This window comes from Chlorocebus sabaeus, chromosome 15 (genome assembly GCF_047675955.1).
Source record: "Chlorocebus sabaeus isolate Y175 chromosome 15, mChlSab1.0.hap1, whole genome shotgun sequence".
Taxonomy (NCBI): Eukaryota; Metazoa; Chordata; class Mammalia; order Primates; family Cercopithecidae; genus Chlorocebus; species Chlorocebus sabaeus.
Window position 1 is genome coordinate 5,913,429 of NC_132918.1, and position 23,238 is coordinate 5,936,666.

The 23,238-nt window shown below is 38.5% G+C and overlaps 1 protein-coding gene across 6 annotated transcripts in view; it reads right to left on the reverse strand.

Annotated features, from left to right (window-relative positions):
- The window catches only part of KLHL24 (kelch like family member 24), a 53,343-nt gene that overhangs the window by 21,749 nt on the left and 8,356 nt on the right, over positions 1-23,238 (reverse strand). For 5 of the 6 annotated variants that reach the window (XM_007971972.3, XM_007971973.3, XM_037988514.2 and 2 more), the window contains 2 exons: positions 15,685-16,665; positions 741-925 (listed from right to left, as the gene is read on the reverse strand). In XM_007971972.3, the coding sequence (XP_007970163.1) occupies positions 741-925; positions 15,685-16,604 (1,105 nt within the window). In that variant the 5' untranslated portion in view covers positions 16,605-16,665. Of the gene's footprint in view, positions 1-740; positions 926-12,874; positions 13,614-15,684; positions 16,666-23,238 lie in introns of those variants that run through there. The other variant, XM_073023420.1, reaches the window with a different exon arrangement.

A 23,238-nucleotide genomic window follows, 5' to 3' on the forward strand; every position in this document is an offset into this window, starting at 1 on the left:
AAGGTAACATATCACATATCAAAGAAGTTCAAGTTAAGAACTTTAAAGCAAATCTTATTTCATAAACTTTGGGGAGAATTTCAAACACATGGGTGAATTAGAGATGCTTAATTCTATGAGTACTTCTGACATGCAAAGAGGTAAAGTTTAAAAAATTATAGCATATTCTACATGCATTTGAGAGCATTTAAAATATGACATGATTAAAGGCATTTTCTGGTGGATCTTTTGTAAATCATTCCATGTCATCTTGTACCTGTTTGTGTTTTTTTGGTTGTTTTTGTTTGTTTTTTGTTTTTGAGACTGAGTCTCACTTTGTCACCAGGCTGGAGTGCAGTGGCGTGATCTCGGCTCACTGCAATCTCCACCTCCCGAGTTCAAGCGATTCTCCTGCCTCAGCCTCCCGAGTAGCTGGGACTACAGTTGCCCACCACCACACACGGCTAATTTTTGTATTTTTTTAGTAGAGATGGGGTTTCACCATGTTGGCCAGGATGGTCTCGATCTCCTGACCTGGTGATCTGCCTGCCTCGGCCTCCCAAAATGCTGGGATTACAGGTGTGAGCCACCGTGCCTGGCCTTGTACCTGTTTTTAAGAACAAAAAGTCATGCTTGGTTTTATTTGTTGTAAACGAATCTTCCTAAAGTGGGAGTATTCACATTTTAAGACACTGTGGATGTTTAAAATAATGAAGTTGTGTCCAAATTAAAAGTAGCCACTGTAATAATTCTATATTTACCTGAAACAAGAATGTCATTCCTTAGAGCACAGACTGCATACTCTGATTTGGTAAATTCTGGAAGCTTAGCCAAAGACTTCCATTCTCCTGTTACAGGATCATAGCACTCAGTGTATGGAAGATTAAATCCTCCAACTCGCTCACATCCTCCAACGACAACTATCACCTCAGAATAGCCAGTGGACCTAAAATAATAATTATTAGCATACATAAGTAATATTACATTAAAATATTCTCAAGATTTTTTCTTAAAACTCTAAAAACAAACCACACACTATTATAAACCGTTGTGCATGTGCCAAACAGTACAGGCTGGAAATTACTTACTTTGAGAACCTTTACAGGGGAGCTAGTGACATCATTATTCCACAGAAAATTTCTGTTGGTACTTTTTACTATTGGTTTTGACCTGAAAATTGTGAAGCAGTCCAAAGATCCTATCTAACCCAATCAGAACCCTGGGAATATTAAGGATGACTTTCAAATGCAGTTTTGCAGTGATTCAGATATGCATAACCACACAAGGGAAGATAATGCATTTTTTTCTAACTGTAGGAAAATGGGGCTTTTTCATCAGCTTGCTAGTTCTAAAAAATAATTCATAGTATAATTCAAGCACCCTTTAAAGGAATATGTATATATACTTGTTTAGAAGTTAATATTTAAAATACAAAGTCAAGTAAATTAAGGTAATCCAACTCAAAATATTGGGTAATCACTAAAAAGGCTAACAGAGTTTATAACAAAGAATGTTAAAGGAGAAAAGCAAGATGAAAAATTGTACCTTAGGCATGTTCAATACTATCTAAAAAATGTATCTGGAAAGAATACACCAAAATGCTAAAGACAGTTGTCTCTGACTTGTGTGGCTCCCCCCATTTCTCTCATTACAAATTTCCAAACTGATAATGAGCCTGAGCTATTTTTAGAATGCAAAAAACAGCTTTTAACACCATGAAAAGAATTCTAATGTTTATGTTAAGCACTAGCTTCTCTCATTTTTAAAATTTAAAATAGGGACAGGAATAACCAAAAGCTTATCCACAATTTTTTTGTTCTTAAGGTTCAATTGATAGTTCAGGAATTTTAAAATTATTTAACTTTTATATTTTTCACAAATATCTAAATGAAAATGTTTCATATTTACATTTTATGGTTGCTACAAGTTAAGTCTCACAAAGAAAAATGCCAACAATCCTTCTTCTCTTACTTAAATATAGAGGAGGAAAAAAAACCCACATCAGAACACTGATTTGTAATTTTAGTCAGTGTGCTGTTACACAATTACAGTAGGAAAAAAACAAGCAATACTGGCGTGTCTCTTTTAACAGAACTATTCTAGCTATATTTACTCAGAGCTATGTCAACTAACCAAATCACTTACCTATTCTATGCCAGGCATACTTTTTCCATTATAAAATCAGAAATACATATGGGAGAAAAGAATTCTCTCCATACATGCAACCAAAAGTACTTTTAGGAATCCAGGAAATTATATAACCTTTACCTAGTATTCAGTAAAACATTAACAGAAGGACCCAAATATTATCAGTAATATTTACTATTTTCCAAGTAATTCCAAAATAAAAATATTAAAAATAAAGAGAGCACAGCACCAGATACTTTAGTAGTATAACTACTGATTTATCATTCTTTCCATTATCATTTCCTAAAACACACTTAAAATCTAAGACAAATCCTCAAAAAAAGGTGATATTCCTCAAAGTCTTATTTATTGGTTAATCAAAACAAACACTGCTAGTCACTGAAGTTAAATCACTTCTAACTGTCTTAATATAAAATCCAGAGTAATGATTATATATCATAGGATATTGTTTTATCCTTTCCTTATTGCACATTATTGGTTTGTACTTTCCCTTTTTTTAACTTGCTTGCCTTTTTCAAGACTTCTTAGCCTGATAAACATATGTTATCTGTTTTTGTACTCTGGAACAGAAAGAGAAAACAGCATGAAAAGCTAATTGCTAAAATATTTGGTACCAATAAATAAAGGGTAACTTCAATGTCTGCTAGAACGTATGTCTATCTGAAAGGATTAGCAAGCTAGTAGTTTTACTTATATTAAATATCCTATTTGCAACCAAATGGCTTTTAGCTTAATTAGCTATATCTGATGTTCTCATCAGAGGCTGTTAACCCAATAAAAGCATTATTTCTTGAGCCTGGAGAAATACTTATCTCAGGCAGAGAGCTAATGGCCTTAAAGGAAATAGGTTACTCCAGCTGATAATGGCAAGTAAAACAAAATGGCAGGCAAGATGACAGTATAGCATAAATAAAATTTTGGATACCCATGTAATCTATTTCTAGAGTGAATGTCATGTAACTGTATTTCATTAATTCTTTTCTTTTTTTTTTTTTAATAGAGACAAGGTCTTACTCTATTGCCAAGGCTAGAGTACAGTGGCGAGATCGTGGCTCACTGCCACTCCAACTCCTGGCTGAAGTGAGCCTCTTGCCTCAGCCTCCCAGGTAGTTGGGACTACAGGCACATGTCACCACATTTAGTGAATTTAAATTTTTTTTTTTTTTTTTTTGTAGAGACGGGGTCTCACAATGTTGCCCAGGCTGGTCTCAAACTCATGCGCTCAAGCCATTCTCCTGCCTTGGACTCCCAAAGCACGAAGATTACAGCATGAGTCACCATGCCCAGCTTCATTAATTCTTTAAAGTAAAAAATCCAGGCCAGGTATGGTGGCTTATACCTGTAATCCCAGCACTTTGGGAGGCTGAGGCGGGCGAATCATGAGGTCAAGAGATCGAGACCATCCTGGCCAACCTGGTGAAACTCCGTTTCTACTAAAAATACAAAAATTAGGTGGGCACGGTGGCGTGCGCCTGTAGTCCCAGCTGCTCGGGAGGCTGAGGCAGGAGAATTTCTTGAACCCACGAGGCAGAGGTTTCAGTGAGTCGAGTTCGCACCACTGCACTCCAGCCTGGCAACAGAGACTCTGTCTCAAAAAAAAAAAAAAAAATCTGATTTTCTGCTATGATGCAATAACAAATATTTGTTACTTTAGTATTAATTCTCTCCATTTGCTTCTAGGAAAGTGTGATGACCAAATTATCCTTTTTACAATGGTAATACATCTTTAAAAAATCTTCTTTTATCATTAATTTGAGAAAATATCAAATTAAAAGTTCATGTTCTTTGATTTACGTGAAAGATAAAACAATCATAAATCCACAGGATAGGGCTGGGCGTGGTGGCTCACGCCTGTAATCCCAGCACTTTGGAAGGCCTAGGCGGGCAGATCACGAGGTCAAGAGTTCAAGACCAGCCTGGCCAACATGGTGAAACTCCCACCTCTACTAAGAATACAAAAATTATGTGGGTGTGGTGGCAGGCACCTGTTATCCCAGCTACTCGGGAGGCTAAGGCAGAAGTGCTTGAACCCAGGAGGCAGAAGTTGTAGTGAGCCGAGGTTGTGCCACTGCACTCCAGCCTGGGTGACAGAGTAAGACTCCGTCTCAAAAAAAAAAAAAAAAAAAAAATTCCACAGGATATTCTAAACCACATTTAAAAAATGTAGTAATTATTGGATTCAATTTAAATATCCTGAAAGGTGAAATAGAGGAATTGCTGGCTGAAATAACTGACCTACTTATAATTAATGCCAAATATGCTAGACATGAGGAGTGCCAAAAAAAGTGTTGAAAAGTGATCCTGGCTAATAAGAGTAACTGAATATATATTTTTTAAACATATACAATAGGAAAGGAAGTATGTCCATGTAGTATGAAATTGGGAAGGAAAAGGGAGAGATATTAGTGATATAGTCTGTTCACTATTCTAAAACCCAGAAATACCTGAAAATCAAACCATCAAATCAAAATAATGAACTAAAATAGAGATACGAGATTTTAAGCCTTAAAGAGACAGAATGGTTCTCTAGTCTTTAAGATATGACAGTTACCAAACTCAGTGTATTAATTTATCTAAAAGAAACTATGTATCAAAAAAGGGGAGGTCAGCTGTAGAAGCAATAAGTAAATGAATAAAGAAATGAATCAAAGAGTAGATGATAATCACAGAGGCAAACATTTGCTGTGCCCATTCAGGTTATTATCTAAGGGAGAGACAATCTAAGCTAAGCTACCTAGAATAGTATTGGTTTTCTGGCAAGAATGTTTTGATGGTGGGTGAGACTTCCTCAAGCTATATACTAGCTGAGAGGACTTCAGTTCTAAAGGTCTGCTAACTCTGTTTGAATTCCATGCTTGCCAAATGACCTTTGAAAACTTGGGCTTCCCATGTAGTGACTTGTCCATAGTTAGAGAATATTACCGGGCAGATTGACTTAAAATAGGTAGCCTGCTTGTTAATTCCATTTCTTATTGCAAACAGATATATACAGACTAGGAGATGAGTTAATTGGTCTGTCATACTTAATGTTAAATCTGCCTCTAATAGTCTGATCTACTGTATAAAAAGAAAAAGTTCCTGAGCCTAGAGGTGCTTGTTAATTCCATTTCTTATTGTAAACAGATATATACAGACTAGGAGATGAGTAATTGGTCTGTCATTCTTAATGTTAAGTCTGCCTCTAATAGTCTGATCTATTCTTACTGTATAAAAAGAAAAAGTTCCTGAGCCTAGAGGAATCACTGGATCATGGTGAATTCACCAATATAAATGACCCCATTAGACACTTATACCAGCCATAAGCCTTAGAGCTTTTTTTTTTTTGAGACGGAGTCTTGCTCTGTTACCCAGGCTAGAGTGCAGTGGCACGATCTCAGCTCACTGCCAGCTCCGCCTCCTGGGTTCACGCCATTCTCCTGCCTCAGCCTCCCAAGTACCTGGGACTACAGGAGCCCACCACCACGTCTGGCTAATTGCTTTTGTATTTTTAGTAGAGATAAGGTTTCACTGTGTTAGCCAGGATGGTTTCAATCTCCTAACCTCGTGATCCGCCCGCCTCGGCCTCCCAAAGTGCTGGGATTACAGGCGTGAGCCACCGCACCCGGCCAGAGCTTTTAAATTTGGTTGAGGACACAGTATCAATTTGTGTGGTAAGGCTTTCCACCTGAAACTGCAATAGGTAGGACTGCTTCTATATGAAAATGGCTATATTGATCAAAAGACTCAAAATGCCAACTTTTCAAAACTGGCAATTATCTAAGAATTTATCATCAGAAACTAATCATAGACATGCTTAAATATGTAGCCACAAAGATGCTCATCTTACTTAATGGTAAAAAATTAAAAACAAATGTTGGGATGGGTGGGTTACAGAATACTCGTGTTATGGAAAGACATTTACCACATACTAACTGGTAAAAAACAGACTATGAAATAGATTACAACCCTGTAAATAAAATAATAAATTCATACAGAAAAAAAGAGAGAATACTTTGTTAGGCTAAAACAGAGGGAGGATCACTTGAGCCCAGGGGTTTGAGACCAGCCTAAGCAACATATGGAGATCCTGTCTCTACAAAAAATACAAAAATTAGTCAGGCATGGTGGTGTGTGCCTATAGTTCCAGCTACTCAGGAGGCTGAGGTGGGAAAATCGCTTGAGCCAGGGAGGTCTAAGCTGCAATGAGCCATGATCGCGCCACTGCACTCTAGCCTGGGTGACAGAGGGAGACCTTGTCTCAAAAAAAAAAAAAAAGAAAAGAAAAGAAAAATGCCAAAGGTTTACAATGTTACCTTCTAGAGCTGAAAATTTGGGTAATATTTTTTGCTTCTCTCATTCTCTAAATTTTCTCCAATTAACATATTGCTTATTTCTGTTAAGAAAGAACAAAAGAACAAAAAGACCACCACCACCTTACTATTAATGGTTACTATTGAGTATCTGCTCAAGCTAGTACGGAACGGGATTTTCAGTCATCACATTTCTGCTACATGATTCTGCTCCCATGACCATAGGTAAATATCCAGAAAATGTTGTCTGGCTATGTCAGAGATTATGTCTCCCCAAGAGAAGGACAGATTCATTCTCTCTGACTGACAGAACTTGTAATATGTCAACCCCAAACTTATGTGTGGCCATATTCTGCCAGACTAATGGGAGCGAATGATTCAGACATGCAGAGAAAAGCAGAGGCAAGAGGTAGAGAGAAGGCACTGTATGGTTTCTGATAGCTTTTTAGTAGAATGTTCCAGTCTTCTTTGAGGTCTTAACGAATTTTTGCTCTTAGGTCCTACAAGGCACTGATTCTTGTATCTTTTTTTTTTTTGAAACGGAGTCTCACTCTGTGTTGCCCAGGCTGGAGTGCAGTGGCACAATCTTGCAATCTCTGCCTCCTCCCGGGTTCAGGCCATTCTCCTGTCTCAGTCTCCAGAGCAGCTGGGATTATAGGAATGCACCACCATGCCCAGCTAATTTTTGTATTTTTAATAAACACAGGGTTTCACCATGTTGGCCAGGCTGGTCTCGAACTCCTGACCTCAAGTGATCCACCCACCTCGGCCTCCCAAATTGCTCGGATTACAGGTAGGTGTGAGCCACTGTGCCCGGACTCTTATATCCTTTTAATAAATTTCCCTTTTATGCTTGAGCTGGTGAGTTTGTTTCTATTTACAATCAGAATTTGGATACACTAGAGTTCAATGGATTGCAGAAAAAAACCAACAACCTACAAATGGCTTTCAAACTCAGGAAAAGATGCTCAATCATTTACACTAAAAAAGTAAATGCACACTTTGGGAGACCGAGGTGGGAAGATCACTTGAGCCCAGGAGTTTGAGACCAGCATGGGCAACAGAGTGAGACCTTGTCTCTACAAAAAACAAATAATAATTAGCGGGGCATGGTGACCCATGCCTGTAGTTCCAGCTACTCGAGAGGCTGAGGCGGGAGGACTGCTGGAGTCTGGGAGATTGAGGCTGCCGTGAGCTACGACTGCATCACTGTACTCCAGCTTGGACAACCAGAGCAAGAACCTGAAAAAAAAAAAAAAGGAGGAAGGAAGGAAATGTAAATGAAAATTATGAGATACCACTTTCACTTTGCAGAGTAGCAAAGATTTACAAAAACTAATGTAAACAAGTTATATTGGCAAAGGAGTGCAAAAATAGGCACTTTCTTATTTTTGCTGAAGTATAAATTGAAAGGCAATTTTTACAATACCTGTTAAGATTTAAAATGCAAGTATCCTATGACTGAGCAAGTCTACTTCTAGTAATTCAAACTATAAATTAACAGTGTATGTACACAAAGACAATGTACAAGAATATTCACTAAGTATCGTTTGCAATGGCAAAAAAATGAATTAGAAACAACCTAAATATCCATAAAGAGATTGATTAAATAAATTATGGTATATCCATAAGTAGGATACCATACAGCTCTTTCAAAAGAACAAGTCTGACATTTTCTATAATAATTATAATCATTTATAAATATTATAATAATAATGAGATCTATATGTGATGATATAGAACAGTTTCCAAGATACTTTTAAGTGGGAAATGCAAGGTGAGTGCTATGAGTGCTGTACCCCACTATCTGCATAAAAAGAAGTAGGGAGGCATTCACACACAACTATGCAAATAATAGTTGTTTTTTTTTTTTTTTTGAGACAGAGTCTCGCCTTTCATCCAGGCTAGAGTGCAATGGTGCGATCTCAGCTCACTGCAACCTGAGTCCTGGGTTCAAGTGATTCTTGAGCCTCAGTCTCCCAAGTCGCTGGGATTACAGGTGTCCACTACCACGCCCAGCTAAGTTTTGTATTTTTAGTAGAGACGGGGTTTTACCATGCTGGCCAGGCTGGTCTCAAACTCCTGACTTCAGGTGATCTGCCCGCCTCAGCCTCCCACAGTGCTAGGATTACAGGCGTGAGCCACCATGCCCAGCTATACAAAGAATACTTCTAAAAGAGGTTCAAAAAATTAGTAATAAAGGTATCCTTTGAGAGCAGAATCAAGGGTTCTCTGAAGGGTTAAGCAGAGGGAGATTTACAATGTATACTCTTTATGTAAAAATATTTGAGTTCAAAACAACATTGAATTAACATATATATGTGTGTGTATATATATATAGACTGTAGGCCACTCATCCTATAATATAGGAGAATAGCATTCTTCAGTGGGATTGGAATAGGAATTCAGAACATTAACTTTGAGCCCTGGCTCTGGTACTAACTAGCTTTGTGACTAGGAGCAAGTGAGTTAACTGTGCCTCAGTATTTTACAGCCTTCATTCTGTAAAATATAGAATGAAGGGATTTATTAAATAATCATAAAACACTATTTCTTAAGAAAAAATATATTTAGAACTCCCTTGGTCTTCTCATTTGTGTTCAACAGGAACTTGAGGCTTGCCTTCAATACGGCAATTAGATTCCTATGATCACTATATAGTAACTGATTATCAGGTAAGAGATAGTAGAAAATATTAGAAGAGACAAGTACTGAATGGCTGATTCCAACCTCAAAATGATGAACTTACTAAGTCTTAGCTATGTCTATTGCTCAGTGGAGTCTGGCAAAGGGCATCAATTTTTTTCACAGACATGAACAACTTGCCATGTATGGTCAATATATCAGAAGACATTTGCCCAGTTTAATGCCATCCATGTTTCCTCTTGGGAACCTCATTTTGTAGGCAGCCCAGGCCTACCAAAATGGAAAATTAGCATCTATCAGGGCAAATGGCTCTTTCCAGGGAATTGTTATGGTAGGTGGTAATGATGTGGATCAGGACAGGATGCAAAAGCAGCAGCATCAGAACCACACTACCACGCAATCATGAGTTTAAAAGTTTGGTATTTAGGCTGGTATGGGAAATATGGAAATCAGTATTTGGAGTAAAAGAGGGGGAAGAAATGGAAATTAGGTGTACTAGAGATCAGAATCAGACTGTTAAAACAATAGTCAGGAATACGAAACATCAGTTAGGGACCATAGAGTAAATATCAGTTTATTCATGAGTTGGGATGAGGTTGGGGCAGAGAGGCCCATCACAAGCAGAAAAGTTACTTTTCTCCAGATGAAAAGGGTTGAAGCCTAGCATTTAGCATACTGAGATGGCACATACAGGTAACTCAAATATTTATTAGATGAAATTTAAGACCTGTTTAAGTTAGCTACCATATTAATTCTCTACAGAGTTCAAAAGTATTTCTGAGCCCAAACATACATCTAAGTATTTTTTTTTTCTTCTTCTGAGACCGAGTCTCGCTCTCTCGCCCAGGTTGGAGTGCAATGGCGCGATCTCAGCTCACTGCAAGCTCCGCCTCCTGGGTTCACGCCATTCTCCTGCCTCAGTCTCCAGAGTAGCTGGGACTACAGGCGCCCGCCACTGCGCCCGGCTAATTTTTTGTATTTTTAGTAGAGACGGGTTTCACTGTGTTAACCAGGATGGTCTCAATCTCCTGACCTCGTGATCCGCCCACCTGGGCCTCCCTAAGTGCTGGGATTATAGGCGTAAGCCACTGGCCCGGCCACATCTAAGTATTAATATGAACTTTTTTTTTTTTTTTTTTTTTTTTTTGAGGCGGAGTCTCTCTCTGTCGCCCAGGCTGGAGTGCAGTGGCCGGATCTCAGCTCACTGCAAGCTCCGCCTCCCGGGTTCACGCCATTCTCCTGCCTCAGCCTCCCGAGTAGCTGGGACCACAAGCGCCGCCACCTCGCCCGGCTAGTTTTTTGTATTTTTTAGTAGAGACGGGGTTTCACCGGGTTAGCCAGGATGGTCTCGATCTCCTGACCTGGTGATCCACCCGTCTCGGCCTCCCAAAGTGCTGGGATTACAGGCTTGAGCCACCGCGCCCGGCCAATATGAACTTTTTCTACCTCAAATGTTTTTCACACTAATATTAAACTTTTGAGCTAGAAACAAGTTTCAAAATCATGTTGGGGAGTCAGGAAGAGGGCCGAAGGAAGAAAGGAGGAAAGAGAGGAAATTAAGAATGCTAAGGGCGGTTTGGCATAGTGGCTCATGCCTGTAATCCTAGCACTTTGGGAAGCCTAGGTGGAAGGATCTCTTGAACCCAGCAGTTCGGGACTAGCCTGAGCAACATGGGGAGACCCCATTTCTACAGAAAATAAGCCAGAGATGGTGACGCATGCCTGTAGTCCCAGTTACTTGGGAGGCTGAGGTGGGAGAATCACCTGAGCCTAGGAAGTGGAGGCTTCAGTTAGCAGTGATGGCACCACTACACACCAGTCTGGGTGACAGAGTGAGACCCTGTCTCAGAAAAAAATAAAATTAAAAAAAGATGCTAAGGGCACGCCGAATGAAGGCAGAGGATGTAGTGCAGTTATACAGTATCATCATTTTTGAAGAATGTCTATTTTTAAAATTTTAATTAATTTTTTTTTTTGAAACAGAGTCTGTCTCTGTCACCAGGCTGGAGTGCAGTGGTGCGATCCTGGCTCACTGCAATCTTTGCCTCCCAGGTTCAAGCAATTCCCCTGCCTCAGCCTCCTCAGCCTCCAGAGTAGATGGGACTACAGGCACACTCCACCATGCCTACTAATGTTTTGTATTTTAGTAGAGACGGGATTTCACCATGTTGGCCAGGATGGTCTCAATCTCCTGACCTCGTGATCTGCCCGCCTCCGCCTCTCAAAGTGCTGGGATTACAGGTGTGAGCCACTGCGCCCGGCCAATACAATTTTTTTGAGTCAGGGTATTGCTCTGCCACCCAGGCTGGAATGCAATGGCCTGCTCATGGCTCACTGTTAACCTCAAACTCCTAGGCAAGTGATCCTCCTGCCTCACTCAGCCTCCCAAGTAGCTGGGACTACAGGTGCATACTACAATGCCTGGCTAACTTTTTCTTTTTTTTCTGTAGAAATAGGGTGTCATATGTTGCCTAGGCTGGTCTTGAACTCCTGGGCTGTAGCAACCCCCATGACTTGGCCTCCCAAAGTGCTTGATTACAGGTGTGAGCCACTGCACACGGCCTACAGCCATTGTTTCTAAGATTTACTCCTGTGATTAGTCTCTACTGTTTTTTCCACACACCTAAGGGTTTACAACTGGCAGGGCAGATTATCAAAGCTTTCATGCTCTTAAATTGGCCTATATCCTCTTTCTGGGAAACTAATTACCACACTGTTTTTAATATAATGCATTTTCGGGTTTTCTCTGTCATTTAAGAGACATGTGGGTATATAGGGAGAACTTCTATTATGGGTTGAGCTCTGGACAATACTTGGCACAGAATAGATACTAAAGGAACACTGGCTGATAAAGAGAGTATAACCTAACTGTATATTGTAAGGATTAGACTGCCACCACCCTAAACCAGAGTTAATCTCTGCATCACTAATGGTGGGACACCCAGATATGCTGTGACTCCTAATATGATGCAATATAATATACACATTACATAGGATTAATTCTAGCCATAAATATTTAACTTATATTCATCTAACTGAAGCTCATAGAACCAACTTCCAGTTTCCAAGAAACACAGCTAAATGATGCCATAAGGAAGCAATGAGACTGATCCAAAAGGTAGAATATTTTTCTAGACAACTTCCCCATTGACAAGTCAGAATCATGAAAAAGAAACTGTTTTGAAGTAAAAGAGATTTCATAGAGATAACCTGATGTAGTGAGTAATCACAGCTCGGATCCAGGTTTATTAAAGAACAGTTTGGAAGACTGGGGGAGTCTGAATACAGGTTGCGTATTAGATAATATGAATTATTATTATTAACTTTAAATGTGCTGTTATTTTGCCTGTTATTTTAAAAAGATGCATAGTCAAGTAAAAAAATACATAAAAATTTAAAAAGAAATATATACATACAATAAAAAATAAATAAGATATATGAAATTTGAAAAAGAAATATGAATGAATGAATGAAAGAGAAAAGTCTGGGCTGGTTTGGTAGTCAACAGCATGCATGGTAATTAAAACCATGAAAACAGATGAGATAAGGTCACCTAGGCAAGTACATAAGGGAAGACAAAGAGATATGAATCAGGCAGATAATATTTCAGGCTAGATGTAGGAGTAAGAACCATTAAATTGAAAAAGAGCAACTGGAGACATAGGAGGACCATGAGGAGAATGGCATTCCAGAAGCCAATGGAGATATTTCAAGATGGATAAGGCAATTAATAATATCAGATTCGAAAGAGCTCAAGCTGGATAAAGACTGAAGAGAGGCTAGCAAATAACAAATAGAAGGTCAGTGATGACCTGATTGAGAGGATTTTCAGTAGAGTGACTGGAGCAGAAGTCAGAGGAATGAACTGCTGTTGAAGAAGTGGATTCATCACTCCTCTTTCAAAGAAGTTTGGAGTTTCTCAGAAAGATGAGAACCCGTACAAATAATACACATTGTTCCGATAATGAAATTCCTAGTGATTAATGCTAACATGTTGTGGGAATCAGGAGACCAGAGAGATCACTGGGTGAACCAGGAGGATTTTATTTAGGTGGCCACCAACTCAGCAGATGAACAGCCAAAGTCCAGCTGGAGCTATAATAACGTTATCCGCAAAGCCAGGCAAAGGCCCCCCAAAAATGGGTTCCAAAAGTACGAGAAAAACAAGTTCTTTCAGTGTCCCCCTAAAATTCTCTCCCCATCCCATCATTCTTTGTTCTGCTCTCATAACTAGTTTTGTAACTAGTTTTGCAAGTTTGCAAAGGTTTTATAAGTTCTTGTTTTTCTCTCTGTAACATGGCAGTCACAAAACATGCCTAAATTGCAAAAATCTGTCACAGTAAAATTAACTGCCTTTCTTTTGCTTCTGCAAGCCTGGTTTCCCTGCCCTGCAAATTTCGCACCACTGGCTAGCCACCCCACTTCAGTAGCATAAATAAAAGTCAAGCCCTGTCTTTGTTCATTGCTCAGCCTTTAGATGTTCATCTGCTAAGCTGGTGGCCACCTATATAAAATCCTCCTGTTTCACCCAGTGGTCTCTCCAGTCTCCTAATTCCCACAGCAAACATGCAGTAACAGGTAAGTGAAAGAAGGGACAGAAGGTGATAACAGAGTTATAAAATAAAGGATTCCTCATGTAATGCCCACATAAAATAAATATCTGCTATCGTATTTTTAAGAGTCTGCAAATTCAGTAGAACTATAGTTTGGTTTTTATACTTGTCTCTTAAAGAAAGGTGATACTGCAATTTATAAATAGATGTTTCACTGTGGAAATAGATTTGTTCCCTTAAAAATTGAATATAAGATACATTTTTTGGAAATCAAATAATTAAGTAAATTAGGAAAAGTATTTCTTCAAAGAAGTGATGGGACCCTTAGGCTGCAATCTGATTGCATTCAAATTATGTCTTTATAAATATTAGTAATAAATGTCTTATTTTGATTTTACAACATATAACCCTTGGTTCCTACTCTAATCCTATGAGATATGCAGGCTGAGTATTATTAGCCCCATCTGACCTCAGACCATTCTGTCTGCTACAGGGGTATTTGTCTTGGAAAAAGGAGTGATTTTCCCTTTAGAGGGATACTCTGTGTTCACACAAGTTCTCAAAGAGCTAATAGTCACATAGCTCTGAAGCTGTTTAGTTTTCTTTATTAATACATTATTCAAACTAGTATAAATTTTAAAAACAAGCTATCTCACAATATGCTGAACTGTAACATTCCAAAACAATGATAGTCAAAATTTAAGGTCAAAATGTGGTTTATGAGCTACGCTATAGTAAATTTACAGACAAAATGGAGATGGCTTAATAATAAACCAATAATAAACTAATAAAAATACTAGTTTCACAACAATGTAAATATACTTAACATTACTGAAATGTATAATTAAAAATGATTAAGACAGTAAAGTTTATGTTATATGTTTTTTACCACAATTAAAAATAAAACCAACACCAACATTAGCTTTGTTAGAAAAATATTAAAAGGATTAAAAGGATAGTTTACTGTTAATATTTCTCACAACAGGCATTTCTTGCTTATTCACAATAAATATTCGTTCCACTATTAAGGCATGGAGATTATTTTTCTATAGTTCTGAATTAAAATCTATAGGTATTTTATAGAAATAACATTGGAAGAAGATACAAATATGCTGCAATATATAACTGCATTCTACCCCTAAGCATACATTTTCCAAATTCTCTATAATGATGACATAATTTTCACATTCAGAAAAAAGATTTTTTAAAATTGAGATTGATATTAAATGTAATAACTGTGGCAATTAAATAAGATTTTAGGCCTGGATTTTACATCTCAGAATTCACTCAATGTATACCAGCTTATTTACTTCACCTCTGTATTTCATGCTTCTGTGTTAGGACAAAGGCCAGTCTGTGGATGTGCAAACATTTTTTTTTTCTTTCTTTTGAGACAGAGTCTTATTCTGTTGCTCAGGCTGGAAAGCAGTAAGAGTATGACTCACAGCATCCTCAAACTCCTGGGCTCAAGCAATCCTCCCACCTCAATCTTCTGAGTAACTAGGACTACAGGGCTGTGCCACCATGCCTGGCTAATTATTTTTAGTAGCAATGAGGTCTCGCTATGTTGCCCAGGCTGGTCTTGGAACTCCTGAGCTCAAGCGCTCCTCCACCTCAGCCTCCCAAAGTACTGGGATTATAGGCATGAGCCCCTGTGCCCAGGAGTAAAATTTTTTTTTTTTTTTAATAAGTAGAGGCAGTCCAAGAGAGCATACTAAAGTCTTAGCTACCCTGTATCCGAAGACTCTTTGAAAAGAAAAGTGGAATGGTTTGGGGCCCTACAAAGGTTTCGAGAAATTAGTAGAAATATGTTGAGATACGCACAGTTGCAAAGACCCTTTGCTACACCACCTGATAGCACAGAACAACAATAACAAAAAATGCTACTGCGGAATCTAGAATTCACTAGGAGAGACATTCTAGTGACTTATACAATCCAAAATAAATCTAAAATTATATACAGCCACAGGTAAACAGTGCATATAAATGACGACACTGAGATTGCATTCAGGAGGTTTAAAGACATTTTAAAAACTTTTGTTAACTATATTCGAAAACAGTCTTCTCACCTGCGTGGCCTAGTCCTTGGGGACATCATTTCATTCCCAAGTATGTGGTACCGCCGTGCTTCATGCAACAACTGATAACACTCAGGAGAATTCTGGATCAATTGGTCCACTTCAACTGTTTGAACAAAGTAGTTGGGATGCAATAGAGGGAGTCTCACATGTGTCAGGAGCTCATGTAACAGTGGTCTTCTCAGATCAACGGCACGATAGACCCAACGCATGACGGCTTCAAAAACCATCTCCTCTTTACCAATAACAAGTTCATCGCTACAAATATAATCAATAAGTTCATCTTTGTCAAGCTCAAGAAATTCTTCATGCTGGGATACATCCTCAAAAGTCTGTAATGCAAAATTTTTGCACTTTGTGAAGAGTGTTTTGAGTGAATGGGTATCAGCAAAGCGCTGGATTCCTAAGCAATTACAAGGATCAAGTTGCTCCTCCAAGAACTTGGCACATGCATCACGGAGAACACTAATCTGAAAGAGGCTTGATGTCTCAAAGAGATATTGTACATTCTCTGTAGTGATCTTCACCTTTCCAGTATAAACATACTGCAAAAAACATTCCATAGCTTCAGCTAAAATACCATTGATCTCAACCAACATTTCTCGGCTTTCCCTGTGGTCATTACAAAACATAGCTCTGAAGTAGCTGCTACAGGCTGAGAGCACAGCTCTATGGCAAGGAAATTCTTTTCCTTCCACACAAATGATAACATCTGTGAATAAGCGGCTATCTCGAAATTCATTAAATATCTGGAGTATGTTTTCAGCATGGGATGATCCTGAAGAGAAGTCAAAAAACTCATGACCTGTCAGAGATTTGGGGTCCATTTCAAAAACTTTACGCTTAGTTGCTGGGGAATCACGCACCCCAAGATCCTCTCTGTTTAGTCTGCGTCCCAATATTAGTACCATTGTTACATCAGTTGACTATATAATTGTTGAGAAATGACTGTTAGGGATCTTCTTTATGTGGCTAAAAGTAAAAAAAGGAAAACATTTCAATATGCAAAAAATTCAGTATTCAAATTACATAATTTCATTTTAATATAAAAACTACAACAAAATCACATAATATATTTCATATAGGATACACAGCACTACCTCATGTTAATAAAAACCGATAAACAAAAATTTGCATTTGGACAATTAGAACATTAGGGGTAATTTGCAATAATACTCCTTAAGCTCCCCTTTTCTAGCTGAAAGGATACTATGTACTTTGTGAGTTACTAATCTTCTGTTTCCTCCCCATTTACAGAGCTGAGTTTCATACTATTGACTGTAGAGTTAAGTCAGAATGGTGTAAGACAGAATTTGACTACAGTTAGAATTCTAACATAGTTATCTTTCTTTTTAAAAATCTTTTTTATTTTGAGACAGGGTCTCACTCTGTCACCAAGTTTGGAGTAAAGTGACACGATCATAGCTCACTGTAACCTCAAACTCCTAGGCTCAAGCGATCTTCCTGCCTCAACCTTCTGAGTAGCTGTGACGATGTGTGCGTACTACCATGCCTTGCTAATTTTTTTACTTTTTGTAGAGATGGGATCTTGAACTCCTGGCCTCAAGCGATCATCTCACCTCAGCCTCTCAAAGTATTGGGATGACAGGCATGAGCTACAATGCCTAGTGAAATAATTATTATCTTAATATAGAATTCCTAGAGAGGAATTTAGCTATATCTATTAATAGCCTTTAAAAATATGTATATTGTTTGATCAGCAAGTCCTTTTTTTTTTTTTTTTTAAAGTACTCTCTCCTAAGGAAATAATCAGAATTATGTGGAAAGATTTATCTATACAGATGTCCAATGCTATATTGATAGAAAATACTCAAAATAACCTAAATGCCCTATAAGAGGGGATTGGTTAAACCACAGTACATCTTCTGGCTAGAACAAAGTCTATGCAGCCATTAAAAATTATATAGACTAACGACACGGGGAAGTAGTAACCACACAGTAAGTGAAAAAGTAGATCACAAAACATGCCAACAGAAAAAATAATGTATCTGTGAATCTAGGGATAGGATGTACATATGCCAAAATGTTTTATTTATCTTCTCTATTTTCCACCAAAATGTCTATTATAAAATGTAACACTCATTTTAAAAATTTTCATGCATGTTACTAGGTCTTGTTCCCTTTCACTAATAAGAAACATCCCCAAAACCCCTCAGAAATGACTATCAGTAAGTAACTGATGGACTGAGGCACTTGGCTATAGCCATCAATTCTCTCTCTCTCTATCTGTCTTTTTTTGGAAACAGGGTCTCATTCTGTCACCCAGGCTGGAGTACAACGGCGTGATCTTGACTCACTGCAATCTCCACCTCCTGGGTTCAAGCGATTCTCCTGCCTCAGCCTCCCGAGTAGCTGGGACTACAGGCACGTATCCAACACACCTGGCTAATTTTTGTATTTTTGGTAGAGAAGCGGTTTTGCCATGTTGCTCAGGCTGGTCTTGAACTCCTGGCCTCAAGGGATCTGCCCACCTTGGCCTCCCAAAGTGCTGGGATTATAGGCATGAGCTACGGTGCCCAGCCGAATTCTCTTTAATATTAATTTTAAGGAGATTCTTCTACTCTCTTTCCACATCTTCAGAAGTTGATACATGATTCAAAGTGTATTAGTAATTGGTTTAAGACCAAAGAGTATCTCATCTATTGCCATACTCTCAGAATTTCATATATGTCCCTTGTAACGTTCCCAACTTCTTGAAATATTTCAAGTCAGACATTCAGGCCTAAATATAGCAGCAAAAAGAAGGCAGCTAAAGGATGTCACAGATAATACAATCTAAAAAATGAGATGCCATCCTACATTCCCAAGCCACAAATAAAACTGAGACTTGAAAGTTAACAATATTAAGGCTGCATTTTGAGTACCCTGTCATATATTAAATTGTACCCCACTTTTTAAGTGACACAAAGGGAAATAAAATATGCAATATCAAAATCAAGAAGCAACTCATTCTCTTATATATGGTATTCTCTTCTTTTTCATGTTCTTATTTATCTCCATCCTCTCTTCTCACTGTAATGCCCCAGATATCCTACTTCCAATATTCACTAAATACTTGGAATTTTCATGAATTATCTCACTGAATTTACTTAATATTGCAGCTTTTAACATCATCATCATCAACAAATATTTATTATATGCCCACTATTGTCAAGATACTGTATTAGGCCTAGGGTTTACAGAGATGTAAGATATTGCTATTGGAGTTTTTTGTTTTTGTTTGAGACAGGATCTCCTGGTGTTGCCCAGGCTGGAGTATAGTGCCATGACCTCGGCTCACCGCCTTCCAGGTTCAAGCGATTCTCGTGCCTCAACCTCTGGAGTAACTGGGATTACAGGCACATGCCACCATGCCTGGCTAATTTTTGTATTTTTTTAGTAGGGACAGGTTTTGCCATGTTGGCTAGGCTGGTCTCGAACTCCTGAGCTCGAGCCATTCTCCCGCCTTGGGCTCCGAAAGTGCTGGGATTACAGGCGTGAGCCACTGCACTCAGCCTGTTTTGTTTTGAGACGGAGTCTCACTCTGTTGCCAGGCTGGAGTGCAGTGCTGCCATCTTGGCTTACTGCAACCTCCACCTCCCAGGCTCAAGCGATTCTCCTGCTTCAGCCTCCCAAGTAGCTGGGACTACAGGCGCGCACCAGCACACCTGGATAATTGTTTATATATTTAGTAGAGACGGGGTTTCACCATGTTGACCAGGATGGTATCAATCTCCTGACCTCGTGATCCACCCACCTCAGCCTCCCAAAGTGCTGGGATTACAGGCATGATCCTTTTTATTTTTAATTTTTTAATTTTTTTGAGCTGGAGTCTCGCTCTGTCCCCAGGCTGGAGTGCAACTCCAGTGCAAATCTCAGCTCACTGCAACTTCCACCTCCCAGGTTCAAGCGATTCTCCTGCCTTAGCCTCCTTAGTAACTGGGTCTACAGGCATGCACCACCACGCCCAGCTAATTTTTGTATTCTTAGAGATGGGGTTTCACCATGTTGGGCAGGATGGTCTCAATATGACCTCGTGATCCACCTGCCTCGGCCTACCAAAGTGCTAGGATTACAGGCATGAGCCACCGTGCCAGGCTTTTTTTTTTTTTTAATAGAGTTGCAACAAAACATATTCAAACAAGATAAATAATAACAAAGTAGCACAGACAATATGTCCCATCGGTACAGACAGGCTAGTTCCTCCTTAAACTTCTATTACATTTAAAAAACATCTCTTCTTACCAATTAGCCCTTCAACTTCCTGAAGTCTAGGTGATAGGATTTTCTCTGGGCAGATATATGCCAGGTTATTCTGACCATTCGGGGAAAAATACATGGCTATAACAACATCTGAAGGACACCTAAATGATTGCATGCTACACAGGATCTTTTCTGTTTCTCTGTCTATCCCCCAATTGTGCAGGTAAAGTCAGAAAAAATCCAAGCAATTTTATCAGTCAAATGGAATAAAGACTAAAGTGAAATAAATACTATTTTCATTTGAAATCACTAGGGTGGAGAGTCAGAGGCAGTATGTTGATATCTTTTTTTTTGTTTGTTTCAGATGCAGTCTTGTTCTGTCGCCCAGGCTGGAGTGCAGTGGCACAATCTTGGCTCACTGCAAGCTCCACCTCCCAGGTTCAAGCGATTTTTCTGCCTCAGCCTCCTGATTAGATGGGACTACAGGCACATGCCACCATGCCCATTTTTGTATTTTTGGAAGATTTTTGTATTTTTGGAAGAGAGGGGTTTCACTATGTTGGCCAGGCTGGTCTTGAACTCCTGACCTCAAGTGATCCACCTGCCTTGGCCTCCCAAAGTGCTGGGATTACAGGCGTGAGCCACCACGCCTGGCCACCCTCATTTCTAAGTTTTAAAAAAATAAAAATAAAAAATAAATTTCAAATGTACAAATATACATGCATTTTCTAAATACACAACAAAGCTTTGTGATGTAATATAATATTTACGGCAATGGAAGTTCATGGAGAAGGCCTATTTAAATGAACACATATAAAAATAAAGATAAACACAAGACAATGCTTACTAATGGCTGGTTTTGGAGTAAATGTCAACAAAGTAACTCCCACAAATTTAGTTAGTAAAATTAGTTTCTCTTAAATTTGAGGAAATATTTTCCTCTACATGTATGTTATGGTCCAAACAATCTAGATTTTTAACTTCAATCCAATTATGTTTTGCAGATTTTAGGTAACAGACTTGCCTGAGAACAAATAAAAGCTCTATTTAATTAATTTTAATACCTAAATGAATAAAAATGTATGAGTTTAAAATATTTTATTAGTTTTAAAATTTATTATCACTACTAAAAAAAGGGGATTTCTTAACATCTCTTTTAAGATTTTTCTGATTACTCAGAGAGTATTCATGTTTGCCTCATTACAGGTCATCCAACTTGCATTATAGTTGCCCATATATTTGTGTGCATGTCTGGATGCATGTGCACACACACAGCTTAACATTTAAAACTCCATTTATAAAGAATAGAATGACTTCCAAATTCCAGGCTCTCACACATGAGCAGTAGCATATCTATCAAACATGCTTTTAATTTGAAGTTATCTCAATAACTGTTTTATAAACAGAAATGTATCCCCCTTATCAAGAGAGACCACTACTGTGTCTGAATGTCAATTTTTTGTTGTTGTTGAAACTTCAAAAAGTTCAATGTATGTAATATCACAAGTAATTCAAAAAGGGAACATTTCAACTATGATAAACATAAACTGTGATGACATGGAATATAACTTATATTTTAATCTTAATGCCTTATTAATCTAGACTCAAATTATGGTTGAATTAGCTACAAGTCAGGTACCCAAATCAAGAACCTATTATTCATTCCAGCTTATCTAGTTTAACTTCTTACTGCATTTCAGGTTCAAAAAATTCACACAAGCGATTGTGACTTTAACTAGAGATACAATTATTGGTATTAACAACAATGGAAATTGTGAGCTTCTTCCTGCATACATTTTCATTTTCTCAATGTTTAAATGAAAATTTGTTCAGAATACAAAACAAAATAGCACATTGTAGGAACTAAGAATTTCCCTTTGGCTAGAATGGACAAGTAGGAAAACACATATAAAAGTATACTTTGTTTTCTGTATCCAATGATCTTACTCTAATTTTATTACATAAATTTGGGAACAGTGTGTTAAGTATTAATATAAAATTGATTAAAATTTGTATCAATTAAGGGTCTGTCTTTTTTTTTTTTTTTTGAGACGGAGTCTCGCGCTGTCGCCCGGGCTGGAGTGCAGTGGCCGGATCTCAGCTCACTGCAAGCTCCGCCTCCCAGGTTCACGCCATTCTCCTGCCTCAGCCTCCCAAGTAGCTGGGACTACAGGCACCCGCCACCTCGCCCGGCTAGTTTTTTGTAATTTTTAGTAGAGACGGGGTTTCACCGTGTTAGCCAGGATAGTCTCGATCTCCTGACCTCGTGATCCGCCCGTCTCGGCCTCCCAAAGTGCTGGGATTACAGGCTTGAGCCACCGCGCCCGGCAAGGGTCTGTCTTTTTATGCTATTTTCTGCCCCTTATTTTCATAGTTGGCTCCTTGATTTGTTCACTGACAAAAGAGGTCTTCCTCTCCACTACTTTTACCCAATAAAAAATGGAAAATCCTGGATTAGAACACCTATAAAATCACCTTGCATTACAAAGTCTTCAACAGCAATGAGATATTTGTTTACTGCTCTGTATGTAAAAGAGACTATCTCATAGATCTTTGCAAACAGCTTCAGCCTGCTGCCTCCTGACTTTCGGGCATCTTGACTTCCTCTGGACTTTCTGAGAACTCTCCCATGACTGGTCTCCATAATGACACCAAATGTAAACACTTCCTATGTATAAATGATTTGCATGAGGGCATCTTAGGAGTGTGAGATTCATTCAGAATGTATCTTTTGGGCTTCCAGATGTAATTCGCTAGTTTTTGCCTTCCCATTTTATACAATAAAGTAATACAAAGATTAGCTGGGCGTGGTGGTAGGCGCCTGTAGTCCCAACTACTCAGGAGGCTGAGGTAGGAGAATCGCTTGAACCCGGGAGGCAGAGGTGGCAGTGAGCTGAGATCGCACCACCGCACTCCAGTCTGGAAATTGCGAGACTCCATCTCAAAAAAAAACAGAACAAAAGGAAAGAAAAATGTTATTCTATCTCAAAGTATGGTGTCTAATATAGGTTCAGGATTGATCGAAATGAACTCATAATGTATAATCAAGCAAACAAAACATAAGATTACAGATTGAACCATTGTAGCATTTTTGCAAATATCACAGCAGAATTATTCCCATCAGGAAAAAGTAAATAACTAAGTAGGCATCTCTAAACAAAATTAGTAGGAAAAGTTTCTTTCCAAAGAAACACAATGACTGAAAGTTGTATCTATATGAGTTAATGGATATAAGTTGATCAGACAGGAATGAGGCTCTCAGTAAAGCACAGAAGAGTGGGTAAATATTTAGTAACAGAAATGATTGTCACACTGCTGTTTTTTGTGATCTTAAGGATAGAG